The 22,622-nt window shown below is 57.3% G+C and overlaps 1 protein-coding gene across 1 annotated transcript in view; it reads right to left on the bottom strand.

Moving 5' to 3' along the window:
- The window catches only part of PMEPA1 (prostate transmembrane protein, androgen induced 1), a 56,753-nt gene that overhangs the window by 5,528 nt on the left and 28,603 nt on the right, over positions 1-22,622 (bottom strand). The window contains exon 2 of the mRNA XM_027086902.1: positions 2,072-2,226. Coding sequence (XP_026942703.1) covers positions 2,072-2,226 — 155 coding nt within the window. The remainder of the gene's footprint in view (positions 1-2,071; positions 2,227-22,622) is intronic.

The raw sequence follows: 22,622 nt of genomic DNA, 5'->3' as shown, positions 1-22,622 counted from the left end.
CTCTGGCAGCAGCATCAGGTGGGGAAGTGAGGTCCCAGGGCCACAGGGCTTTACCTGCACCTGAGCCCCACCCTCTTGACAGATGAGGAAATGAACTCCCAGAGGTTCACCCTGAAAAGGGGCCACGGCAGGACAGCCATGCCAGGGGTGGGCCCAGCGCCAAGCAGCCGGCGGCTGCGTTTGGGTCTCTCTGGGAGGTCATGGGCCCTCGAGACTCCTCAGACACGCCCTGTCTGGCAGGGGCCCCAGGGGAGCCGCCACACGTACTTCAGGTCTAACAAGCCTCCATGTTTACCCAGCTGGGCATCCCCGGGGGCCTGTGCAGGTGTCTGGTAGAAGTCCGCCGGGGGCAGGGGGGCAGGGGAGACTTTCTTTTAACCTCAGATGTTCAGGAACCAGAACCCGAATCCTGACCTCCACTTGGGCACGAAGTCCCAGTGCTGCCTACAGGGCTGTCCCCGCTATGGTGGCACGGGTCCCTCACGCCGGAACCTCTGCCATCTCCCCAGTTCCCTCAGCTAACTTCACCCTCCCTGTGACCATGCAGGGTAGGAAGGAGAAAGGCTTGCTCCACCCATTTTACAGACGCACACACTGAGGCTCAGAGGGGGTAGGATGCCCCACCCTGGAGCACGGCTACCAGGCTGACGTCTTCTCATTTGTCCAAAGCTTGCCCCAGCATCCGAGGTGGGACAAAACGGGTCATGGGCTCTTCAAGCTGTCGCTTAGAAGCTGTGTGGCCCTAGGCAAATGTTCCCACCTCTCTGAGCCCCCGTTTCTCCTCTGTAAAATGTGGGAGGGATTACTGAGCGCAGACGTGGCAGTGCAGCTGGTGGCACTGTCACTCAGGCAACAGCGACAGCAAATAAACACGCAGGTAAGCCCTGCAGGGAGCTGCCGAGCATCCTCCGGACACACCGGCCTCGGGTTTGGGGCACCCAGTGCTCCCGTCAGAGGGACCAGAGCGGATGCTCCAAGCCCTGGCAACCTGGTGACATACTGAGGCTTGACGCAAGCGAAGATGCCCAAATTTGCCAGGGACAGGCCTGCCAGCCTGACTCAGCTCAGTCCCACAGACTCTGGGCACCAGCGCTGGCCCCAGGCGTCCCCCAGAGCCGGGAGGCCATGCCTGCTGCCGCTTCCCCCCAGCGCCCAGTGAACACGGGCTCAGAGATGTGCTCCCTGCACAGCCCCGGGGCCGCCCACGGGCCCCCCTCTCCGTGTCATCTGCAGCCCGTCCCTCAGACAGCTACTCCTGTCCAGGTTGTTAAATTACACCTGACAGGCGTGGAGATGGAAACTGTTTAGTGATGGACTCTACACCGCCCCCTGGTCCATCTGCTGAGGAACATGGAGCGGCAGGCAGGGGTGGCACCGAAGGTGCAGGTGAATGAGGGGAACGTGGGTGCTCAGGTCTGGACGAGGGCGAGTTCCCAAACCGCTGGGAGCTGCTCCACCTGCCCCAGTTTGTGGAGTTTTGTGGGGATATTCCTGGGTTTCCAGAATGCCCAACAGGGCACACAGTTCTAGTAACATATCAAACTGCAGTTTTGTAGGGACAGCAAGGGCCGTGCCGCGTTTGTCCTTCTCACCCTTCCTGCACTCACCCACTCTGCACCCCACCCTTGTTTCTCCCTTCAGAGCTCGGCCTCAGGGGCTCACCTCGACTGTCCTGGGTAAACCAGCCTCTGGGATTCCCGGTGATTCCTTTCAGCTTCCTTCGGAGCAGCCGGCGCTCCTGTCTGTCTACATCCCTCCCATCAGGCAGCACCCCCCTGCGACCTGCTCGAAGCTATCTCCCCCCAATGCCTGGGAAGGCTCTAGACACACAGAGGGTGCTCAGTAAATGTCTGTCCAACGGATGGATGGACGGATGGATCTGGGGACCAAAGCCCCACTGCATGGACTGGTCCACGGGCTCCCTTCCTTCTGGGTCACTGCCTATACCTAGAAGCTCCCCCCAGACTGCCTCCCTGCCGTCAGCTCCTGTGAGCACCCGACCCCGACACCACAGGCACTTGATCAGGGGCGTCCACGGGCCCCCGGAAGCTCAGGGAGGGCAGGCACTCACCGAGGACAGGGCGTCTTCCCTCCTCCTGCCCTGGCTGTGCCGGCCAATGAAGGAGCGCGCGGACAGTTTGTAATGGCTCAGCAGACACGTGATCACCACCACCATCACCATCACCACCACCACGATGACGGTGATCTCAACGAACTCCAGCTCCGCTGCAAGACCAAGGGGACACGTGAGACCTCAGGGACGCTGGTGCGGGCAGAGGCTCGGGGCGTCTGAGCACCCACACACCCCAACACACATGCACACCTAATACGCAAAAGCGTCAGCACCCCTACACACCCACACACACGCCAACACAAACGAACACAGATAACACAGCCACGTACAGACACATCTATCACACACGCGAGACGCACGAAGACACACCACCCTCCACAGGACAGAGTGTGTGCGGGCCACCGCCGGGAAGAGGCCTCAGAGAAACCCCATTCCGGGCGGCTGCAAACACTGCAGCTCTCATTTCTTTTTTTCGGGTTTGTTTTGTTTTTCCCCCAGAAGGCGGAAAAACCCTCAAGTGCTGGAAAAGGAAGGAGGTTATTTTGATCCTGCCGGAGTCGGGCGGTTTCTGCTGACTCGAGCGGGTCCGTGTCGGGCGGCGCGGCAGCTGGCCGTGCCCGGTGCCAGCAGAGTCCCCAGCAGCGGCGGGCGAGATGCCGGGGACCTGGGGAGGGACAGGGCAGCAGAGGGGGCGCAGCCGGCCTCCGCCAGCCTGAGGCCGCCCACGGACGATCCCAGAGGGCAAGCAGGAAGGCCCCCCTCCCCCGCTAACAAGCAATTGGCGGAGGGCTCCCCAGGGGCACAGGTTCAAGCTCAGGGCCACTAACTCAGCTCTTCTTCCCCCCAGAGAGACGCAAGGAAGCTGGGGTGCGGAGGGCGGGCCGCAGGTGGGGACTGTGTCGCTCGTGGGTCGCTCAAGCGGGGCCCCGCCAAACCCGGCGAGGGCCCACCCTCCTGCTGCCAGCCTCGGTGTCCCGCGGGAGATCGGGGCATCCCGGGTGGGCGTCCCTGCTGGTACAGCCGCGGAAGCTCCTCCACACGCAGCCTGCCCGCACGTCCTCTCCGAAGCCCCGGCCACCCCTTCTCCCCCACCCAGGGCTCTGCAGGACGCCCACCTTCCTCCACCATGTCAAGCCTTTGCCCAGCTGTGCCAATGTCTGCCTGAGGCCGTCAGTGAGTCGGGTTAGTCTAACCCCCAGGGGACACGTGGCAATGTCTGGGGACACTAGTGGCTTGTCACAACTGGGGGCGCTCCTGGAACCTTAACATCCTACAGGGCACAGGGCACCCCGGACAAAGAGTGTGCCGGGGCTGAGGACCTCTGCTCAGGGCTGAGCGTACACACGGGTACTTTTTATCATCCCGTCTTGCAGGTGAGGAGACCCAGGTTCAGGCCTAGTGACAGACTCGTGTAGCCCCAGGGCCCAGCGCTCGACCACCCGCTGGACGGCCGCCTCTGCACCCGGGAATTCGGTCTGGAGCTGGGGCCCTGGCTCCGGCCTGTGTGGAGCTGCAGCCCTCCCTCGCCTTGGGGGGCCCAGGAAGGAGGGTGAAGTAGCCAGGGACTTTGGTGAGACCTTCCCGAGCCCCAGAAGGCCGTGCCCCGCCTAGCGGGGAATCGGACAAGCCTCAAACCCTCTGAGGGGCTTCTTCACTTTCCCGCCAGGAGGACGGCAGGGCCTGGGCTGGGCAAAGGCCAGGTCTCTGGCCTCAGCCCCGATCACTGCGGCCACACCTCTCGCCTCCCCAGACGGGCTGGTCCAGGGCCCGTCCGCTAGGGCCTGGGATGAAGCTGCCCATTCAGGAGACACAGAGGCTGGCTTTGTGCAACACCCACGGCCCACCCCAGAGAGGCCCGCACCCGCTCCCCCCAGGCCATGCACTCTTCACCCCGCCGGGGACCTGGGGGTGGGCACCTCTCTGCTCCTCCCCCCGCCCTCTCCAGGCGCCCTGCCCGCCCGGGCCTGCAGGAAAGGAGGTGTGCGCTGCCTCCGTCTCTGTCCCTGGCCCCGGCGGCCTGCAGGGCCCTGGCCAGGCCTCTGCCCTCCTCCTGGTGTTGTCCAGCGGCCGAGGCAACAAGGCCGGTAGGGCCTGAAAGAGAGCAGTGGACGAGGCCCCAGCAGGCCGAGCGGGTGTGAACAAACCTCACAGCTCTCCCGACCCCAAAAGGGCAGGAGGACCTGATTTCTGGGGGCCGGGGTCCAGCGTGAAGCGTCACCCCTAGGAAGGAGCCCAGGGTGCCGAAAGTGCCAACGTGACCACCCTGGTCCCTGGGCCACAGCCCTGTGCACATCCATGTGGGAGAAGAGAGGGGAAAACGCTCAGAAGAAGAGAAACCACGAATCATTTCTAGGCTCCATTCTGGAAGCCAAAGGCCTGGGGTCTTGGCCAGAGGAGGAGGGAGACTCCTGCGGGCTCCCGAGACCCTTGGGCAGGTCCCCAAGGGGACCCCCAGGCTGGCTCCAGCACCCTGACTCACTGAATCCATCCCAGCTTCCCTGTGTGGAGGAGGAGGTGGTGCGAGGGCGACGTGCCCCGCGCGGAGAGCACTCCTCAGGGTGACCAGTTAGTGGGGGGCCCTGCAGCACTCCAGCCACGGCAAAACAAGGGCGGCCCGAACCCGTAAGCCTGAATAGAGAGGGTCGAGCAGGACCGAGCTGGGTATTCCGGGCCGTGCAGAGACACGGACTGGGCGGGGGAGGGCGGGCACTGAGGGGTGCAGGAGAGGCCCCCCTGGCCGGCAGGTGATTCACCCCAACCCATGAGGCAGAGAACACCCTGGGCTGGGTGTTTTGACCTTGGCCACGGGGTGAGGGGGCTCTGGTCTCGCCGACAGCACCACAGTGAACTTTCACTCTCAGGGGGCTCCTTCCGGGAGACACTGCCTTGGGCGATAGGAACCTACCTTTCCGGGAAGTGTATTGGAAAGGACCTGCTGGGAACGGTGGCAAACTGGGGACCTGAGAGTGCTTGCATGCACAGTCCCCTGCCCCCACTCAAAGGAACGGAGCTGCAGGGCAGCCACCCTCACTACACAGGCTGTGCTGGGCCCCAAGCTCCACCTCGGCCCCCATTCTGCTTGATAGCATCTGCCTGGCCCCTGTGGGCAGCCTGGGTTTCAGCATTCGTACCCAACTCCTCAATCCTGCTCCCACAGCAGGCATCACTAATCGAGCAGGAGGTCCTCCTCACCAGGTCCACAGGGCACTCTAGACAGGCACTGCTAATTGAAAGCCCAGCAGGCCAAACAGGACAGCCCCCAGGCAGGCTGGCCCAGTGCAGCCACACCTCCCCATCTCCCCAGAACTGCCTGGGCCTTAACGCCGGCAACACATTCTAGAGTTCTGAAAGCACCGAGCAGGCCAAAGCCTGCAGGACAGGCAGCTTCGGGAGTTCCAGCCAAGAGAGGAGCCCCCAAGATGTGGAGCCACACCGATCCTGCTGGACATGCGGCCGAGTGCCCAGCACAGTGGTGGAAGGCGTGGGTCCAACCACTGCCCCCCACTCAGCTCAAGTCTCCTGTGGCCATGGGACTCACAGCAAAGCCTGGTCACAGACAAAGGGAGACTAGAGCAAGAGGAGATGGCAGGCTGGTCCACAGCCCAAGCTCCCCGTTGTCGTGGCGACTACTCACTGGGACTACAGTCAGGATGATAACGTACAACACACGCACGGCCCTGCTTTGAGCCCGCCTCCCCCGAGTCTGTGAGGCGCCAGCCACCACCACTGCCATTTTACAGATGGGCAAACCGAGGCATAGGGAGAAATTGCTCTAGATCAAAGGGCAGGGCCGGTCCCGAACCCAGAGCCTCCCTCAGGGAGCGAGAAGGGGAAACTGCTAAATTCTCCCAGCGTTCCCGAAGTGTCTGTTAGTTTCCCCTTCACACGCTGGGAATACCTCTGAGGATGCCCAGTCCTGTCTCCTTACATGTGCCAGCTATTAGCTGTGTGACCCTGGGCACAGGCACCCCTGTGAGGTCCCCGGGGGATGAAATAATAGATGTCAAGAGCTCAGGACGGGGCAGAAAACAGCACGTGATCCTGTCACAATTCCCAACATGCCTTTGGGGACAACAGGCACCCCTCACCCAGGCCGATGCCCTGGAAACGCTGAGCATGCCTCACGGGCCTCTGCCCCAGGGTCAGTCCAGAAAGGTCACCCAGGGTGGCGGCTGGACTTCTGGGCACTGGTCTCTGCTCCAAGGACAGGAGCCTTTGGGGAGGAAACATCACATTTCCCTCATCCTGTTCTGGGCGTCAAGTCCGCTCGCTGTTGAGGGGTGGGGGTGGGGGAGAGGTCCTGCCACTTTTCTTCATAATCTCCCCCTTGGGATGGGTGATGGATGTGGCACGCTCTTGGGGGTGGCCAAGCCCATCTTCCACATGCAAAGTAAGGTCATTCTAATTTGAGTGTCTTCTTTCCTCGTGAATAATTTCAAATTAACAGGTTCGTCCGCCTCATTGGAGCGGCCTGACCCTCCTTTTGTCTCCTCCTCCAGAGACAGACGCAGTCACGTCGAGACGCGTGCACGGGCATCTCTGATCCTCTCCCAGTCCCTCTGACACTAGTGAGAGAGGCAGCGTCGCAGAGAGGCCCCTCAAGGCCAGGCACAGCCCAAATCCGTACAGGCATCATCTTACTGAACCGTCACCAGCATTCTGTGAAGTAGATACTAACATGACCCCCGCCGCCAACTTTACAGATGGGGAAACTGAGGCTGGGAGAGGGGAGGTGACTGGCCAAAGGCCACACAGCCCAAGAGAGCCCAGACCCCCCAAGCCCATACTTTCAGGGCCTGGTCAGGCTGATGCCCCACACCCAGCGGTCCTGGGTGCCGTGGCCCCAGAGTGTCGGGAACAGTGTGGGTTCAAGCCAGGCGCTTGTGTGGAGTGGGCTTGGTCGCCAGGCTGGTTCAGGACCGCTGGAGCATCGCTTGTCATGTGTCCTCGAACCATGTCCTGCTGTCCTTGGCCAGCAGTAACCACCTCCCCACCAGCATGGAGGAAAGTCACAGGATGGTTAGAAGGACCTCGTGCCAGGCACTCAGGGCAGCTCTGGGCACCTCCCGCGAAACTGCAGAAAGATACTCACAGCTGCGTTCTCCTCTGCTGCTACCTGAGTGCCAGGCACCCGCCCAGAACAGGACCTTCCCTCTTCATTCCCACAAACCCCCAGGGGCAGCAACGTCGGTCAGACCAAGAGTCAGAAGAGAACAGTCCTGACTCCGAGGCTTCCTCCTCCGGCACCTGGGGGAGCCAGGACGTGCTCTCAGAATGAGATTTTTAAAATAAAATTAAACTGAATAAAAATTCAAGTCAGGCTTTGAAAGGAAGCCAACCGTATCAAAATAGTTCTCAAACTCTCAACCAGACTTGCGACATAGGAAGAATACACAGGATCACACGTGTGACCCGGGGATACTATCACAGTAAATATAACCCGGCCGGTTTCGATGCGACAGGCAGCCTATGGTTTCCACCGGCGACCACATCGCAGGTGCTGTTGACGCCCTGCGGTTTGGTGTCCATGTTCCTGTTCGGGCTGGTTAAGGTAAAGATGCAATTCTTTTGCGTCCAAGCTTATGGTCCCCTGTTCTTGGTGATGGAGCCACAACGTGAACCAAACGCAGGAGCCTTGGTTCAAACCCCTGTCCGGCCACTTCCCGGCTGTAAATGGGGCTGGTGTAGAATTCACCATGCAACGTGGGCACGACTGTCACTGGGCTCTCAGTTAATAATCGGAGCGGCAGCCCGGCGCTGGGGCTCTTTTCTCCTTCCTTGGCTGGAGAGTTGGGCCGGAGTCCACCCAACTCCTGCCAGCCCACGGGAGGTCTCCAGACCAGACGGCTCTCCCCCCTCCCCCGCCGCCTGCCCCCATCGCGTCTGCTCCGGGCGGCGGGGCAGCCAGCGTGCTTCCTGGTTAACAAGCAGCCCGTGCAGGCAGCCCTGTCTGGCCTCCCGGCCGTACGCCGAGGAATTAGGAATTGGCACTGTCTGAAATTTATGAAAATCTAATCTCGTTAGGCCTGCCTGGATGCGACGGGGCTGGGCCAGGGCGGGCCTCATTGTCATTCAGTGGAGCCCTAGCCTGCCTGGGGTTCCTGCCACTTCATTTGCTGCCCCTCCTCCACCACTGCATTTGAATAAGAGCCCAGCTCCTTCCCCCCCTGGAATTCCAAATAAAATTGAACCAGACGTCAAAGGAATAACTTTCTGATCGCTCCTGGTGCTATTTCAAGCACCCCTGACGGACCTTTCTTTCTTAGGGTAAGACCATTTGTAAGTAAAAAATGGGTCTTTCTCTTAAGGTTTGGGAGGTGGGCAGCAAACCTAGGCCAGTTTTCTCTTTTTTAAAGACAGACCACATCGCTTACCCAAGCACCTACTCTGTGCCCAGCACACGGCTGGGCTCCAGGCACCTCATACCGGAACACATAACCGTGAGATACTATCCACTGTTGTCTGGTGTTGCGGGTTAGGGGCAAACAAGTTCTAGGCTGGCTGGGGCGGGGGGATCCGGCCTTGCACAGGGGCCTGGGGCTCCCCGCATTGCTGTTCGTGGAAGAATTTAGGGTACAGACTCAGAACACGAGGTCTGCCCCCAAGATTCCTGGGTTCGCATTCCAACTTTACCACTTAAACTGTGACCTTCGGTATATCACTAGTGTCCTCATCTGGGGGCGGGGGGAAGAGGGATCACCCAGTCCCCACTTCACATGGCTGTGGTGAGAACTACATGAGTTAACTGGAGCCACGGACTCAGGATGACAGCACCTCTGCAGGGAGACCACCTGGGAAGCCTCATTACGGGAACCAAGAACTCCAGGCCCTGGGCCACACCTATCCCCTAGCAGACCTGAGCTGTGGAATCCACAGTAGCTGGAGAAGGCCCATCCAAGTGGGCCCCTCTGCCAGTGCGGTAGCTGATGGACGGTGCAAGCTGGGGGCATCTCTGCAGAGCAAAATAACGATCTCTCAGAACTTCCAAGAGACAACCTTTGACCAGGCAAATCACTTCCTGGGTATTTATCTCCACGTGCATTTCTCCCGGGACCCTCTCCCTTTCGCTCTCTCTGCTCTAATAAGAGTTCTGTTCTGTGTTCTGTAAAAGGTCCCAACACAGCCCACCTGAGGTCCTTTGCACGTGCCTCTCCCTCTGCCTGGAATGATCCTTCCCCACATCCACGTGCTCGCTCCCTCCTTACCTTCTGGTCTCTGTTCCAACGTCACTTCCTCAGGAAGCATCCCTGAGCATCCTGTCTGAACCAGTGCCTGCCCCAGTCCCCAGGACCCCGTGTCCCGTGCGGGCTTCAGTCTTCTCTGCAGCTGTAATCAGAGGCCACATGCGGCCTGTCTAACGGCTTATTTCCTGCCTCTCCCTCCTCGAATGCCAGTGTCCAGTGACCCTGTGAGCATTCTGTGTCCCCAGCACCTTTCCCAGAGCAGACGCACAATAAGTGTGTGGAATAAGGATCCCAGGGCTCTCAGGTAAACAGAGGAGGGTCAGGAAGGCCCACGGCGGGTTTGCGCGAAAAGGGAGAATGACTGGGAATCACGTAAACGTCCCTGCAAGGGGTCGACGCGACCAGGAAGGCACGGCCAGCAGGTCTGTGGGCGCTGACACGGAAAGATGCCCCGTGAGAAAGAGGAGAAGCCACCAGATAGGACGAGCCCATCTTTGTTTAGAAAAGCACAAACGTGTGTATTTTAAAACAAAAGCGAATCTTGCGATAAATACATATGCCCGTGACTACATACGTCTACACAGACCAGGGGACAGGTGTGGTTACCCTAGTGGGTGCCCAAGAGGGGACGGCCCCTTCCTTGTAACACACGCTCCTGCACACTCAGCACTGTCGAGCGTGTGTAACTACATTCATAATAAAAGAGAAAAACAAAGATGTAAGAAGCACCTGTCAGTATCCAAACAGGCAGCCTCTCCCCGTAATGGGGCTTACCAGGTGTCTCCTGGCAGAGGTGCTGTCATCCTGGGTCTGGCAGCAGGTCTGGATCAAGCATCTCAGTCTGGGATTGAGGGCAGTGGAGCCCAGGCATCGGGTAGCCTCTGACTGTTCCTGGGAGATTAGGTGCGGCACTGAGGTTGCCCTTGGTGGGGCATGGAAGGGCCTGATGGCCCCTCCAGGTGGCCCCGGCTGAGGAGCCCAAGGTGATACCCAGGTGCCAGGTGGTCATCTAGTCCCCGGGCCTGGCCTCCCCTCGCCTGGAGAGGGGAGACGCGTGTGGATGAATGCACAGCTTGCCCCATGAGACTGTGGCTCCCTGTCTCTCCCCAACACTGGCTGGACTGACGGCCTCCCCGGGGATGCAGTGTGTGGTGCTGTAGAGCGAATGGGACGACAGGGGATGGTCCATGCTCACACCTGAGCCACACCCTCTGCCCGACCACTTCCAGCCTTTCCTCGCCCAGCTGACCCCTTCCCCCACTTCCCTCCCCCCCCCCCCGGATTGCACCCGCGCACACGTGCATGCATGAACACACACACATGCACACGCACGCACGCATGCACACACACGCACGCACACACGCACGTACTTCCCTGCTGGGCTTGCCCCCCACGCCCCCCTGAGCTCCCAAGCATGTGGGCATCAGTCTCCCAGCTCTTACACTCATCTACTCTAGTCTAGAGCATCACGGGATGGGAGCACCGGAAGCAGCTCTGCAGCCCCCCACAGCTGCAGTCTAACAGAGAAGGTCCACTCTAGTCTGTCCCAGTGGCGGTGGAAGCATCCGGAAGCCCAGGGGACCCTACAGTCAAGGTTCATTAATTACACAATAAATACAGGGCCAGGTTTAAAGGGTGTTGATGGTAAATCATTAGCCCCACATATCCTGCTTATGTGTGCGTCTCCTTTTAACTAGTAAGATACCTTGTCCCGGTTACAGGCGAACTGCCTTCTTGTACCCGAGTGGCAGAAGTGTGCGGGGCCTCATCCCGAGGTCGCCTTTTGGGAGGTGGCCCGGGAAGGGGCTGCAGCTGGGCGATGGGTGAGCCCCGGGTCTCAAAGTGCATGTGGGAACGGGGTGGGGAAATCAACTCCAGGGAGAGCAGAAGGCCTTTATAATCATTTTCGAACCTCACGATTAAATGCTCCTTCAATAAGAAAAGACAAAGCAGTGCCTTTTACCTTTCTTGCTATTATCCACATGGAAAGAACTAATGGGACTTGCTTTTTTCTATTGTCACTGATGTCGAATGTCTTTAAACAGCCACTGTCGGCAAAACAGCCATCACCGTTGGAGAGTTATTGGCAGGATGGAGTGAATTTGCGGTGAGAGAGCCCTTTCTGTCAGTGGACAAGGAGGTGCAGTGGAAAGTGATTTGAAATAAATGAAATGCGTTTTGTTAATTGAGGAGAGGAGGCATGGGTGAGTGAGCTGTCTGTGGTGGCAATGTCAACGGTCATAATCACTTCGGAGGGCACCATGGCAGTACGTACCAAAACCTGAAATGCATACTACCTTTCCACCCAGCAATTTTAACTTCCGAGATTGTATCCAACAGAAAAATTCGCAGAAGGAGCTGAGAGCATATACGTATAAGGACACCTCTGCAGGGTTTCTGGTAAACGTGAACAACCAGAGACCGTCCAAATCCCACTAGACAAACCCTGGTGTGTGTATAAATATATCTATCTATCTATCTCACTATCGAATACAATGGGGCCACTAGAAAGGTACATAAATTTATAGTGGGGTTTCCCAACCTTGATACTACTGCTGTTTTGAGCTGGATACTTCTCTGCGGTGTGCTCTGTGCATTGTAGGATATCTAGCCACACCCCTGGCCTCTACGCACTAGATACCAGGAGCACCATCACTGCCAAGTTGTGACAACCAAAAACGTCTGCAGACATCGCCCAAGGTCCCCTGGGGGGGCAGAATCACCCCTGGCTGAGAACGGCTGATCTATAGGTCGGATGGTGGCTGGCTGTTTGCAATTACTGCTGAGCAGAAATAATGAAACCGGAACAGTATATATAATATGGACCCATTTTTATAGCAAAAATGATAAAAATCAAATTGTTCGTGATGGCCACTTCTGAAAGAGGGAGTCTATCCTTTTTACTTTCTGTATGCCTATATTGCTTGTATCTTTATAACAAGCATTGACAACTTTAATTTAATCAATCTTAATTAACATACCAAAGAGACTCAGGCGCGTGTGTGCCTGTGTGTGTGTGTGTGTGTGTGTGTGTGTGTGTGTGTGTGAGTTTCAGCATGCGGTGACAACGCGACTTTCGCTTGCCCTCACCACTCAGGAGTCACCGTGTGCTCCTTGGAAACCAGCAGATGTTTCTCTCAATTACCAATTTTCAAGGGCCTGGTGTTTCCCAACATGAGCTCGGAGGGGCTTGGAGGGCAGCGCCAGGAGAGGGAAAGTGAATGCGGCTCCGTCTCCAGGCCTCTCAGACAAAGAGCTCAGCTCTGAATCGGCCCACAATGCGGCCGGTATTGAGCCGCTTCTCAATAGCTCCTCCATCAACCCGACCCCGTGCTGGAGGCTTCGGGGTCGGCGAGATCCGCTCCGTCAGGAGGGATCTCAGCGCTGGCCACGGGTGCCCCTTCCCTTAGGACCATGAAGGGCCCAGCCATTCTGGGTCTCAACCAGGGCAGCGGCAGGAGATGCAGTGATGGCCAAGGTCAGACGTCAGGAGAGGCTGGAGAAGCTATAAGAGCAGGACAGGGTCCCCTGCACGCTTGGGCTCCCAGGAACTGAATCTGATTCAGCAAACACCTAGAGTGGCATCAGCAGGGGCCCTGGAGCTGGCCTGCCTAGATCCAAACCCCAGCTCTACCTATGGCCAAACGTGCGACCTGAGGACATTATTTCATCTTCTGCGCCTCAGTTTCCGCATCTGGAGAGGCGGGGCACCAGGAGCGCCCAGCTTAAGTCATGCAGGTGGATGGGGCGGCTGAATCCGTATCAAGTGCCCGGAGCATGTTAAGTGGCCCATAAGCATCAGCTGTCATTCACGAGGGCTACTTGCTCGGCTCTCCGACTTTCATTGCTCATCGCCTCCTGATTGCCTACAAGATCCTCTCAGCCAACAGCATCCCTGCTGCCCCGTGAGCAGGATCTCCGCTTCCCTTCTGCTGGGCCTTTGCCCAGGGTGGTCCACCTTCCTGGGATGCCCCCTCTCCTCTTCCTAGTCCGGCTTCTGAGCCCAGCTCCAACTACCTGAGCCCCCGCAGTCACTTCCTTCTCTGGCTTTCTCTGGCAGTTTTAAGCTCTCCCATATCACGGGTGGTTAATGTTGTAAATACCAACCAGGATATCCGCTATGACTTCCAAGAAAATGTATGTGTCATGACTTAGCCTTCCCTTGGTCTGTGTCTTATTGCCACTGTCAGTCTGTCCACACCATCAGGATGCTGTCTCCTTGTCCTGCAGCTTCCTCACAGCCAGCATAAGACTGGCAAGCAGGAGCCTTTCTGCCCAGTCTTTGCTGGGCGGGGGGGGGGCGGTGCGCACTCCTCTTCAACCCTCAAGCCCACCTGTGGTTGTCCCAGAGCAACTTTTACATCCTATTATGGTGTCAAGCCTAGGCCATTGCCATGTGGGATTCCCAGCTCCAAGGAAGAGGGAATCCCCTTTTCTGGTTTCTCACTGGTATCTGGCCCACCATGGTGCTCAGGCAGCAAAGAAACTTGTATTGGTCAACACCTAGCCAAAAAGCAAGGAGCCTGGAGCCTCCAGAGCGGTGCAGAGGCTTGAGGTGTAGACCTGGATGTGCCAGGTTCATAGCAAACCCTAAAGTGATAGCTACTATGGGGGCTGGTGCTAACAGATCAACTTACAAGGAGTGGCAGTTCTCACCTGCCTTCCCAAATCCTCTGTTCGGAGCAGAAGGGTACCTTGTGTTATGGACTGAATGTGCGTTCCCTCAAAAATAGTATGCTAAAGTCCTAACACCCCAAGTGTGGCTATATTTGGGGATGGGGCCTCCGAAAAAGCAATTAAGGATAAATGGGGCCATAAGGGTGGGGCCCTGGTCCTATAGGATTAGTGTTCTTATAAGACACACCAGTGGGGATTCCCTGGTGGTCCAGTGGTTAGGACTCGGAGCTTTCACTGCCGGGGCCCGGGTTCAATCCCTGGCCAGGGAACTAGGATCCTGCAAGCTGTGCGGTGTGGCCAAAAAAAAAGAGACACCAGAGAGCTCACCTTCTCTCTCCGCACACACACACCAAGGAAAGGCCATGTGAGGACACAGCAAGAAGGTGGCCCGTCTACCAGCAAGGAGGGAAGCCCTCACCAGAACCCAATCTACTGGCACCTTGAACAGTAGGAGCTGATGCAGGGAAATCAACTACGAGCCGTGGAGGCAGGAAACCTGCCCTGGGTGGGGAGGTGGGGATGGGCCTATGGAGACACAAGTGCACCCACGGGGACAGAAGCACAGCCCACAGCCTGCCCGCAATCTCCCAGGGCGCATGTGATTTTATTTTCCAGGAGGGACGTTCTCTTCTGTCATCTACATCCAGCCTCAGGGACTTTTCAGTCCCATTCATTCACTCCAGGGCGCATGTTCACTGCGCACCTCCTATGTGCCAGGCCCTGCACCAGGCCCTGGGGGTTCAGAGCCAGGCCCCGGGAGCTGAGGCTATCCAGGGCGGTAAGTAAATCCTGCTCTCTGTGGCAAAAGGATTCGAACCTGTGTGCTCAGAACCCTGGGTGGATTTATTTCTGGGACAGGAAAGCAATGATCTGGATTCTCCCAAGGCCGTTCTAACAACACACGCATACAACAGGTGCGGCCCCCACTCCCCGTGTTTCCCGGGTCCGAGGGTTCATCTCATGGAGCTTTCCCAGCAGCTCCAGGTTTGGGCGGCGGGCTTAGTCTTATGGCCCCCCTATTACAGGGACAGGGAATCTGAGGCTCGGGGAGGGACACGCCCACACTCACACAGGTTTCCACGCGGGGCCTGGTGTCCTAACCGTCACCCTCTCCCGACAAGAAGCTCAACACGAAGCCACACCACAAACCACCGCCTCCCGGCAGCCCCAGGCTGAAGTGGTCCCTCACTCTCTCTCACCTCCTCTCGTCTCGTAGAAAGAGCGGCAGCCGGCAAAGGCCGAGTCCGTCAGGAGACAGACTGGGCTGCAAGGTGACACGCGTGCCAACGTGCTGGCCTGGGGACGCAGGTGGTGCATCACCTCGATGTGGGCCTCGGGTCCCGAGGAAGAGCCCTGGCCCAGGAGTTTATTTACAGGTTTCAGGGGGTGGGGGCGTGGGATCTAGGAAACAAGGCTGGACACACTGACAGTCGGCCACTGCATGGATTCCCTGGCTGGGCAGGGCCCACGGCCAGGAAGAGCTCGGGTGGGGGAAGTGACGTCACCACGGCAGGACCCCCCTTCCCCCAGCAGGTGGGAGCCCCAGCGTCTGTCTCTGCCCCTCTCCGAGGGCCTGTGAGCCTGGGTCTGTCTGAGGGCGTCTGTGTGTCTGTCCCGCATCGTTGACTGCGTTCGTATGGCCTTCTCTCGGGCTGTTTGTCTTTCTGGGTGTCTCCTGCGTGCGCGCGCGTGTGTGCGTGTGTATGTGTGTGTGTGCGTGTGTGTATGCGTGTGCGCGTGCGTGCGTGCGTGTGCGTGCGTGTGCGTGACAGTCTGGGGTCTAGATCTGTCCAGTCTTTCCCTGCGACTCTTATGCGTCCCTTCCTCTCTCCTTTTCAGGCAACAAGCAAAACAAATTCCCAGAGGGCAGTTACAAGCCTCCCAGACACCAGCTGCCTCTCCAGGTCCCCACGCCACGGGTGAGGCTATTCCAGCACTTGGTATCATTTCCTTTTGAACATCTTCCAGGAGCAGAAAATTCCAAAGAATGGAAAGACCAAGGTTCCGAACAGCTGTTCTCTGAGGGAAGCAGAGCTTATGATGGGGACTGAGATGGGGACACAGCAAAGCCGTGGGAGACAAGCGGCCCGGCTCTGGATTTGAGTCCAGGAGCTACCACTTCCCATATGTGTGACCTTCGGCGGCTACTTGGCCCCCTTTGCTCTGTTTCCCCATCGTAAAGCATGGATCAGTAACGGTATCACCTCCCAGGATTGTGGAGGATGAACTGAGCTAGTAGATGTGTACTAGCTCTCCCAACACTAACAGGTACACAGCAAGTACATAATAAATGGTGGGCGTCATTAGATTAAAAAGCAGGCAGCCACACCTGACCAGGTGTGAGGGACACGAGAGCGTCCGCACGTGTTCATCAGCGATCCGGAGTGAACGATGCTGAGCAGGCGAGTTCAGTTTGTGGGATAACAACTGGCGTGGACAGAGGGAGGAGAGAAAAAGGCGAGAAGGACAGAAAAACCAGGAAAGTCACCAGGAGACAGACCCACAGGGGAGTCCAAAGTCCAGGTCCAGATGCTCGAGGGGGTGGCCGGCGGGGGTCCTCTTCCTGCCCTAACGGCTCATCAGATGCAGATCCAGCCACAGGGAGACTCTGCCCTGCGCTGTGCTCCAGAGGGAGCCCACCGCCCTCACGGGGAGCCTGCGGGGGTCTTCCCAGGCTGAGGTTGGAGGAGACTTGGGGGTCCTTCCTCAAGAGCAAAAGGTTTGCCTATGTGTTCTCTCTCATCTCCCTGCTTCCTCCACTGCACGCTGACACCCCTCCCCAGTCTACCCTGTGCCCAGCAGGCAGAGCAGTCTTTAAACAACACCAGTTGGATCCCTGGCTCACGCTCACATTAAAGCCCTGCAACGCCCACTCCACCTCATTTCTGTACCTCTGGTCTCCTTCCTGCGCTCACCACACTCCAGCCATGCTGGCCTTTTTCCTGTTCTCACCCCAGGACCTTTGCACGTGCAATTCTGTCCTGGGATGTTTCACGTTCCCACCTCAGGGAGGCCTCCCGGTCATCCTATCCCAAATGCACTCACCTCCCACCACCCTCTGCACCTCCTGATGGCCTGTCTTGGCCATGAGGGGCAACACAGTGCACAGTTAGGAGCCTGGATTATCCACTCTGTCCCATGGCTCTCTGTGGCTCTGTTTCTTTATCTGCATCTGCAGTGAGGGGCGTTGCAAAGGATAGCGCCCGCTCCCTGGCCGGCTTGAGGACTGTAATGTACCTGGAGAGTGCGTGGCGTGGGGCACAGCACCGTGTAAGAGTAACTGTATCTTCTTTACTGATTCGATGGTTGTTTACTGCTGATTTCACCTCAGCAGCAAGAGAGCTCCACGCGAAGGTCCTTGTTTACCTTGCTCTCGCTGAACCCCTGGAGGGCAACACCATGCTTGGCACCGTACGCTGCCCTCAATTAATATTTGAAGGAGGAAGGAATTCACGTCCAAGGTCCACTTGCCGGGACTCACACCTCTCCCCACAGGCCAGAGGATGGATGGGTGTTGCTGAAAAGTGGAGGGTCTTTCACAAAACGAAATATGCAACTACCATACGACCCAGGAATTACGCTCCTGGGCTTTTAGCTCAGAGACACGAAAACTTATGTTCACATAAAAACCTGGGCGTGAATGTCCACAGGGGCTTTATTCAAAACAGCCCCAAACTGGAAGCAGCCCAGATGCCCTTCGGCAGGTGAGTGGTCAAACAAACCGGGGGTACCTCCGTGGCCCAGAAACAATGGAAAGGAATGAACTACTGATACACAAAACGACCTGCGAGGCTCTTCAGAGTCACACCAAGTGAAAAAAAGCCAACCTCAAAAGGTTACATACTGTACGACTCCAGTTATATAACAGTCTCAAAACGACAAAATTATAGAGATGAACAGATTACTGGTTGCCCGTGGTTCATCTGATAAAACTGCATGGAACTAAGCATGCACACAGGTACACACAAACGCACGTGCACAAACACACTCACTCAAATGAGTGCATGAGAATGGGGAAGATGGGAGCGAGGTCAATGGACGCTACTGAACGCCGATTCCTGGCTGGGATACTGGGCCATCGCCGCAGAAGCTGTTAGCACTGGGGGAAGCCGGGGGACGTGTATAAGAGCTCTCCCTGTACCATTTCTTACAACTGCATGCGAATCTATGATTATCTCAAAACAAAAAGTTAAAAAAGAAAAGTGAGGAGTATGGGGGGCCCTGTCTCTTGGGGCCCTACATCACCCTGGCAGAGGGCAATGCCAGCTGCTTCAAGCGATCCCTGGGGCACGCACGGCCCAGGTCTGGTGCTGGGAGGATGGCTTACTTCGGGGGGAGGGTAAGAGCCGAAACAGAAGCCCCCCCGCCCCCCTGCCCCGGCCTCGCTCCGTCTCCCGCTCACAGCATCTGTCATCTGTGCTGCAGCCAGCCAGACGAAACCATCCCTCGGCTGTCATCTCTCAACTTGCAGGTCTGGCTCCCAGGTTTGAAGATTAAATTCTAAACATGCCGTTTAAAATTTAGAAATGAAGAAAGAAGATTTTAAGTAACCTCTAAGCATTGTCCTACCCCCCCACCCCCCGCAGCAGAGAGCAAAGCACCTCCTACTTCTGTCCCAAAGGGAGAGAGAGCAGCTTGGGTTCCCCAAAGTATCACCACATCCCCAATACAACCCAATAGCCCCAAAACGACAGGTCAAAGCGTCAGGTATCCCCAAGGTAAAGCATCACTGTTAAGTATCAACGTGTCGCCGATGACGAAGTGACTGCAAACTGCTGCTGGTTGCCATCTCGGGCACAGAAGAGTCAGGAGCTGCAGGGATTTTCAAACAACACGGCGTCTTGGGAGACACCTGAGTGTCCTCTCAAATACGGCTCACCTGTCTTCTCAGGAAACCTGACCGGAACCGGAATTGACCTGTGATGAGCGCTGGTCCCTCCGCATCTGGGGGTCCAGGCCAGCCCTGTGCTAGCTCAGGAGAAGCAATGCCTGCTCCCATGGGGCTCAAGTCGACTGGGGAGGGACCAAAGCTGAGCTATAAATATGCAAATAAGCACCAACAGCTAAGGGTGTTTAGGAAGACAGCACAAGAGGGTGATGGGGGGAGTGCCCAGGAAGGGGGGGGGCTCCTTGGATGGGGAGTCAGGGACCCATCTTTGAGGAGGTGGCCTTCAAGCCAAGACCTGAAGGATGAGGAGAGCTGGGGGAAGAACACTCCTGGCTGAATGAACGGCCAGTGCAAATGCCCTGAGGCAGGAACGTCTGCCGCATTCAAGGGGAAGAAAGAAGACTGATGCCTCTGGGCCACGGAGTGAGGGCATGAAGTGGAGTGAGCTGCTCTGGGGCCGGCAAAGTACACGAGAGTCTCTGGGGTGCCTGGGTGTGTGCGTGCAAGCAGAAGCAGCACAGAAAGTGTGAGTTTCAAAATGATTCACTTTCCAGCGCGATTTTCCGAACATGGCCACACATCAGGATCACTGTGGAAGCTCCTTAAACGCAGCACACGGCCCCCACGTCCACGACCGAGTCGACATCTTCCAGTGCTGTGTTCAGGGACCTGCAGGATTTGGTGTGTCTTACAATCACCCTGCTGTGGATTAGTCGATTTCTATCAGGCTTTTCACTCCTTTAGTGGAGGATCCACTTGTTCAAATAAACTCTTACACTCAAGTCCCAGATGTAAAAGCAAATGCCGGAACTTAATATTTAAACTAATTAAGGTGAAAGGGAGAGGAAGGGGTGGACACCTGGGACCTTGAGCAGTTCAGGGAACCCTGAAGCGACTGGGGTCAGGAACGAAGCCGGACAGAAAACAAGCCTGCGGGATGCTGGGCCTCTGGGGAAGGCAGCAGCTTGGAAACCCCCAACATGGGTCAGAAACAAAAAGGACGGACCAGAGAGGGGAAGAGACCTGCTCAGAGTCACGGAGCTACCTGGGCAAGGCCGGAGGGGCTGGCGCCAGCCTCCCACACCGGCATTACCTGGTGGGGGTCAGCATGACGCACCAGGACCCTGCCTCTCTTTTCCAGGTGGCGTGGAGACTGCCTCGCGGTCACCGAAAGCCCCAGGTTGGATGCGTGAACGGGAGGCATGACTCCTGCCCATCAGCCACACCAGCTACGATGGCTGGGCGGGGCTGTGCTACAAGCTGTAAGTGCATTCTATCGTTCGCTCCCAGCCAGCCACTGACAGGATGTCCTGTCAGCGCCTAACCTGACAGATGAAGAGACAGACTGCCAGCCCGCCCACACTCACACGGCCACCTCAAGGGCAGGCCCTGAGGGTATAGGCAGCGGTTCTCCCTGGGGACGATTCTGTCCACCGGGGGCATCTGGTAATGCCTGTGGACACTGTGATTGTCCCACCTGGAAGGGGGTCCTACTGGCTTCTAGCAGGTAAAGGGACCAGGGACGCTGCTGAACATCCTACAACACACAGGACAGCACCCACAGGAAGGGGTTATCCTGCTCCGGTGCCACCAGTGCCGAGGTCGAGAAACTCTGGACGATGGGTAATTCTCAAGCACGGCGCCTGGTACATAAAACCTGCTCCCTAAACAGGAGTCAGGCAACACGAGAGTCCTCATTAGGCTCAGGACGGAGACGGCGGCAAGGACTTAAGTTACACACGGCTGTTTTAAAGAGTATCAACAGCCCAGTCGAAACATCTGATGTGAAAGGAGACAAACGAGGGAACAGCACTTGTTCACTGAACACTTGGATTGTAAATTTCCGCAGGTTGGAGCTGCAGCCGCTCCCTGATCACAGACGCACCTCCTGTCCCAGGCACACAGTAGGTGCTTCATAAATGCTTGTGAAAGGAGTAAATGAGTGAAAATGAGGGAAAGCAGCCCCCGCATTGTTTATAGGCCCTTCTCTGCAGGAAGGAGAAGGAACCAACCATGGGCGGGGCCCGGATCAGTGAGAAAGGGGATTTTTGGAACGGGATGTCCCTCTGTAGGAAAACAGGGGTCCATGAAAACTTCTGGCTTTGGAGTTTTGTGCAAACAGCAGGCACTATCTGAGAGCGCTTTTGCCCGAACACAAAGACCATAAGCTCAGGGGCCTCAAAGAAACACAGTGTCTTCATTCAGTCTTACAGGCAGCTGCAATGTCCCGGGTGACCTTAGCCTCCAGACGCAAAGCGGGGCCCTCTGCATGGCCATCTTCACGACCAGTCCTCCCGGGCCTCGACACCCTACTCATCCACCCCAGGTTCTACCACCGACAGGGGGTAAGGCTGTGTCCAGGCCCACAGCAAAGGGTGCTGTGAGTGATTAGTGATGTCTGCCCCAGGCGCCAGCAGGACAGACAAGAGATGCGTGTGTTTCCAACTCCTGGTGGTTACGGGAAACCCTGCCTCACTGGGTTCCACCATGCCCTCCAAACCAGCTGCCTGTGTGAGGCCCAGAAGTCACCCTGACCCTTGCATGGGCCTCCTTTCTGCCAGGGCCACAAGGGGCAGTGTGCAAGCTGCCCAGAGCCCCCACCCGATAGTTTGCAGGTGAACACGAGACAGAAGCTATCCACGTTTTCTCTTCCTGGGCTACAATGGTAAGGATACTAAGGGACCCGCATCAGGGTGGTCCCAGCAACGAGAAGGGAAGGGGTCCTGCCAGGTCTTCCGCTTTTTAGAACACAATTTTTATTCTGAGATAACTATAGATTCACATACTATAGAGAGATCTCCCTACACCTTTGTCCAGGTGTCCCCAGTGGTTACCAACCTGCAGAACTGCATCATTTGTGGCTCTCCCACGTGAATCTGAAACTTCCCCACTTTTTGGTCAACGTGCGTTTTTCAGGCGAGGGGACTGAACCCCATCTCTCCCTCCACCAGGTGCCAAGGCCAGCAGACCCCACAGCTCCCCATTGCTGGCTGGGTCTCATCCCTCAAATCTCAGCATGTGTGTCAGCCCCTCTGAGAGGCCTCTCAGCTCCCGCCCAGCACACGCCCCCAGGCACAGTCACGTGACCCTGGCATTACCAGCGCCTGAAACTACCGTCTGCTCCCCCGTGAGCGCCTGAGCTCCGCGTGGACTGGCACAGACCCTTTTCGGTCACCACTGTCCATCACCAGCTGCCTCAGTGGCACACAGTAGGAGCTCAACCATCTGATGGATGAACACGCAACGGCCAATTCCCCAAACCCTGGGGCCACTCTCTTTCCCTCCATAAACTGCATGTACGCAGACACCGGGCTATGTTTAGCTGGGGGTTATGGTACCTGGAAAGCTGCAGTTGGGAATGAATGCTTGAGCAGAATCTGAACAAACCGGGTCATTTCTGTACCCTGCCCCTGAGCCAGGAGACCAGCTCCACCATCAATGCATCACATGATCTTGGGCAAGCTGTTTCTCTCTGAGCCTCAGTGTTCTCATCCATAAAATGGGGAAATGACACCCAGGTCACCCTGCAAACCTAAGCACGAACTCCCCACGGATAGAGGCCCAGGTCCTGGGTCTTCCTGGAGTGTCGGGGGTGCCAGCTGCCTGCCCAGAGGGGTCCCCCAAGACCAACCTCCAACTGCCCCTCCTGACAAAGAGGTGCAAACAGTGACAGGAAAGCAGGGCTCCTTAGCGAACAGCCCACTCTGAGAAGACCTGCTGATGGGGTGGAGCACAGCTGCTCGGACTGGCTGGCACCCCCAATCCTCCATTAAAAAAAAAATCCCTGCCAAGCCCCCAC

Source organism: Aethalodelphis obliquidens, unplaced genomic scaffold (genome assembly GCF_003676395.1).
Source record: "Aethalodelphis obliquidens isolate GAN/ISIS:26980383/991018 unplaced genomic scaffold, ASM367639v1 scaffold57, whole genome shotgun sequence".
Classification (NCBI taxonomy): Eukaryota; Metazoa; Chordata; class Mammalia; order Artiodactyla; family Delphinidae; genus Aethalodelphis; species Aethalodelphis obliquidens.
The sequence above is the reverse complement of the archived record's forward strand: the minus strand, read 5'-3'. Positions and strand labels throughout refer to the sequence as shown.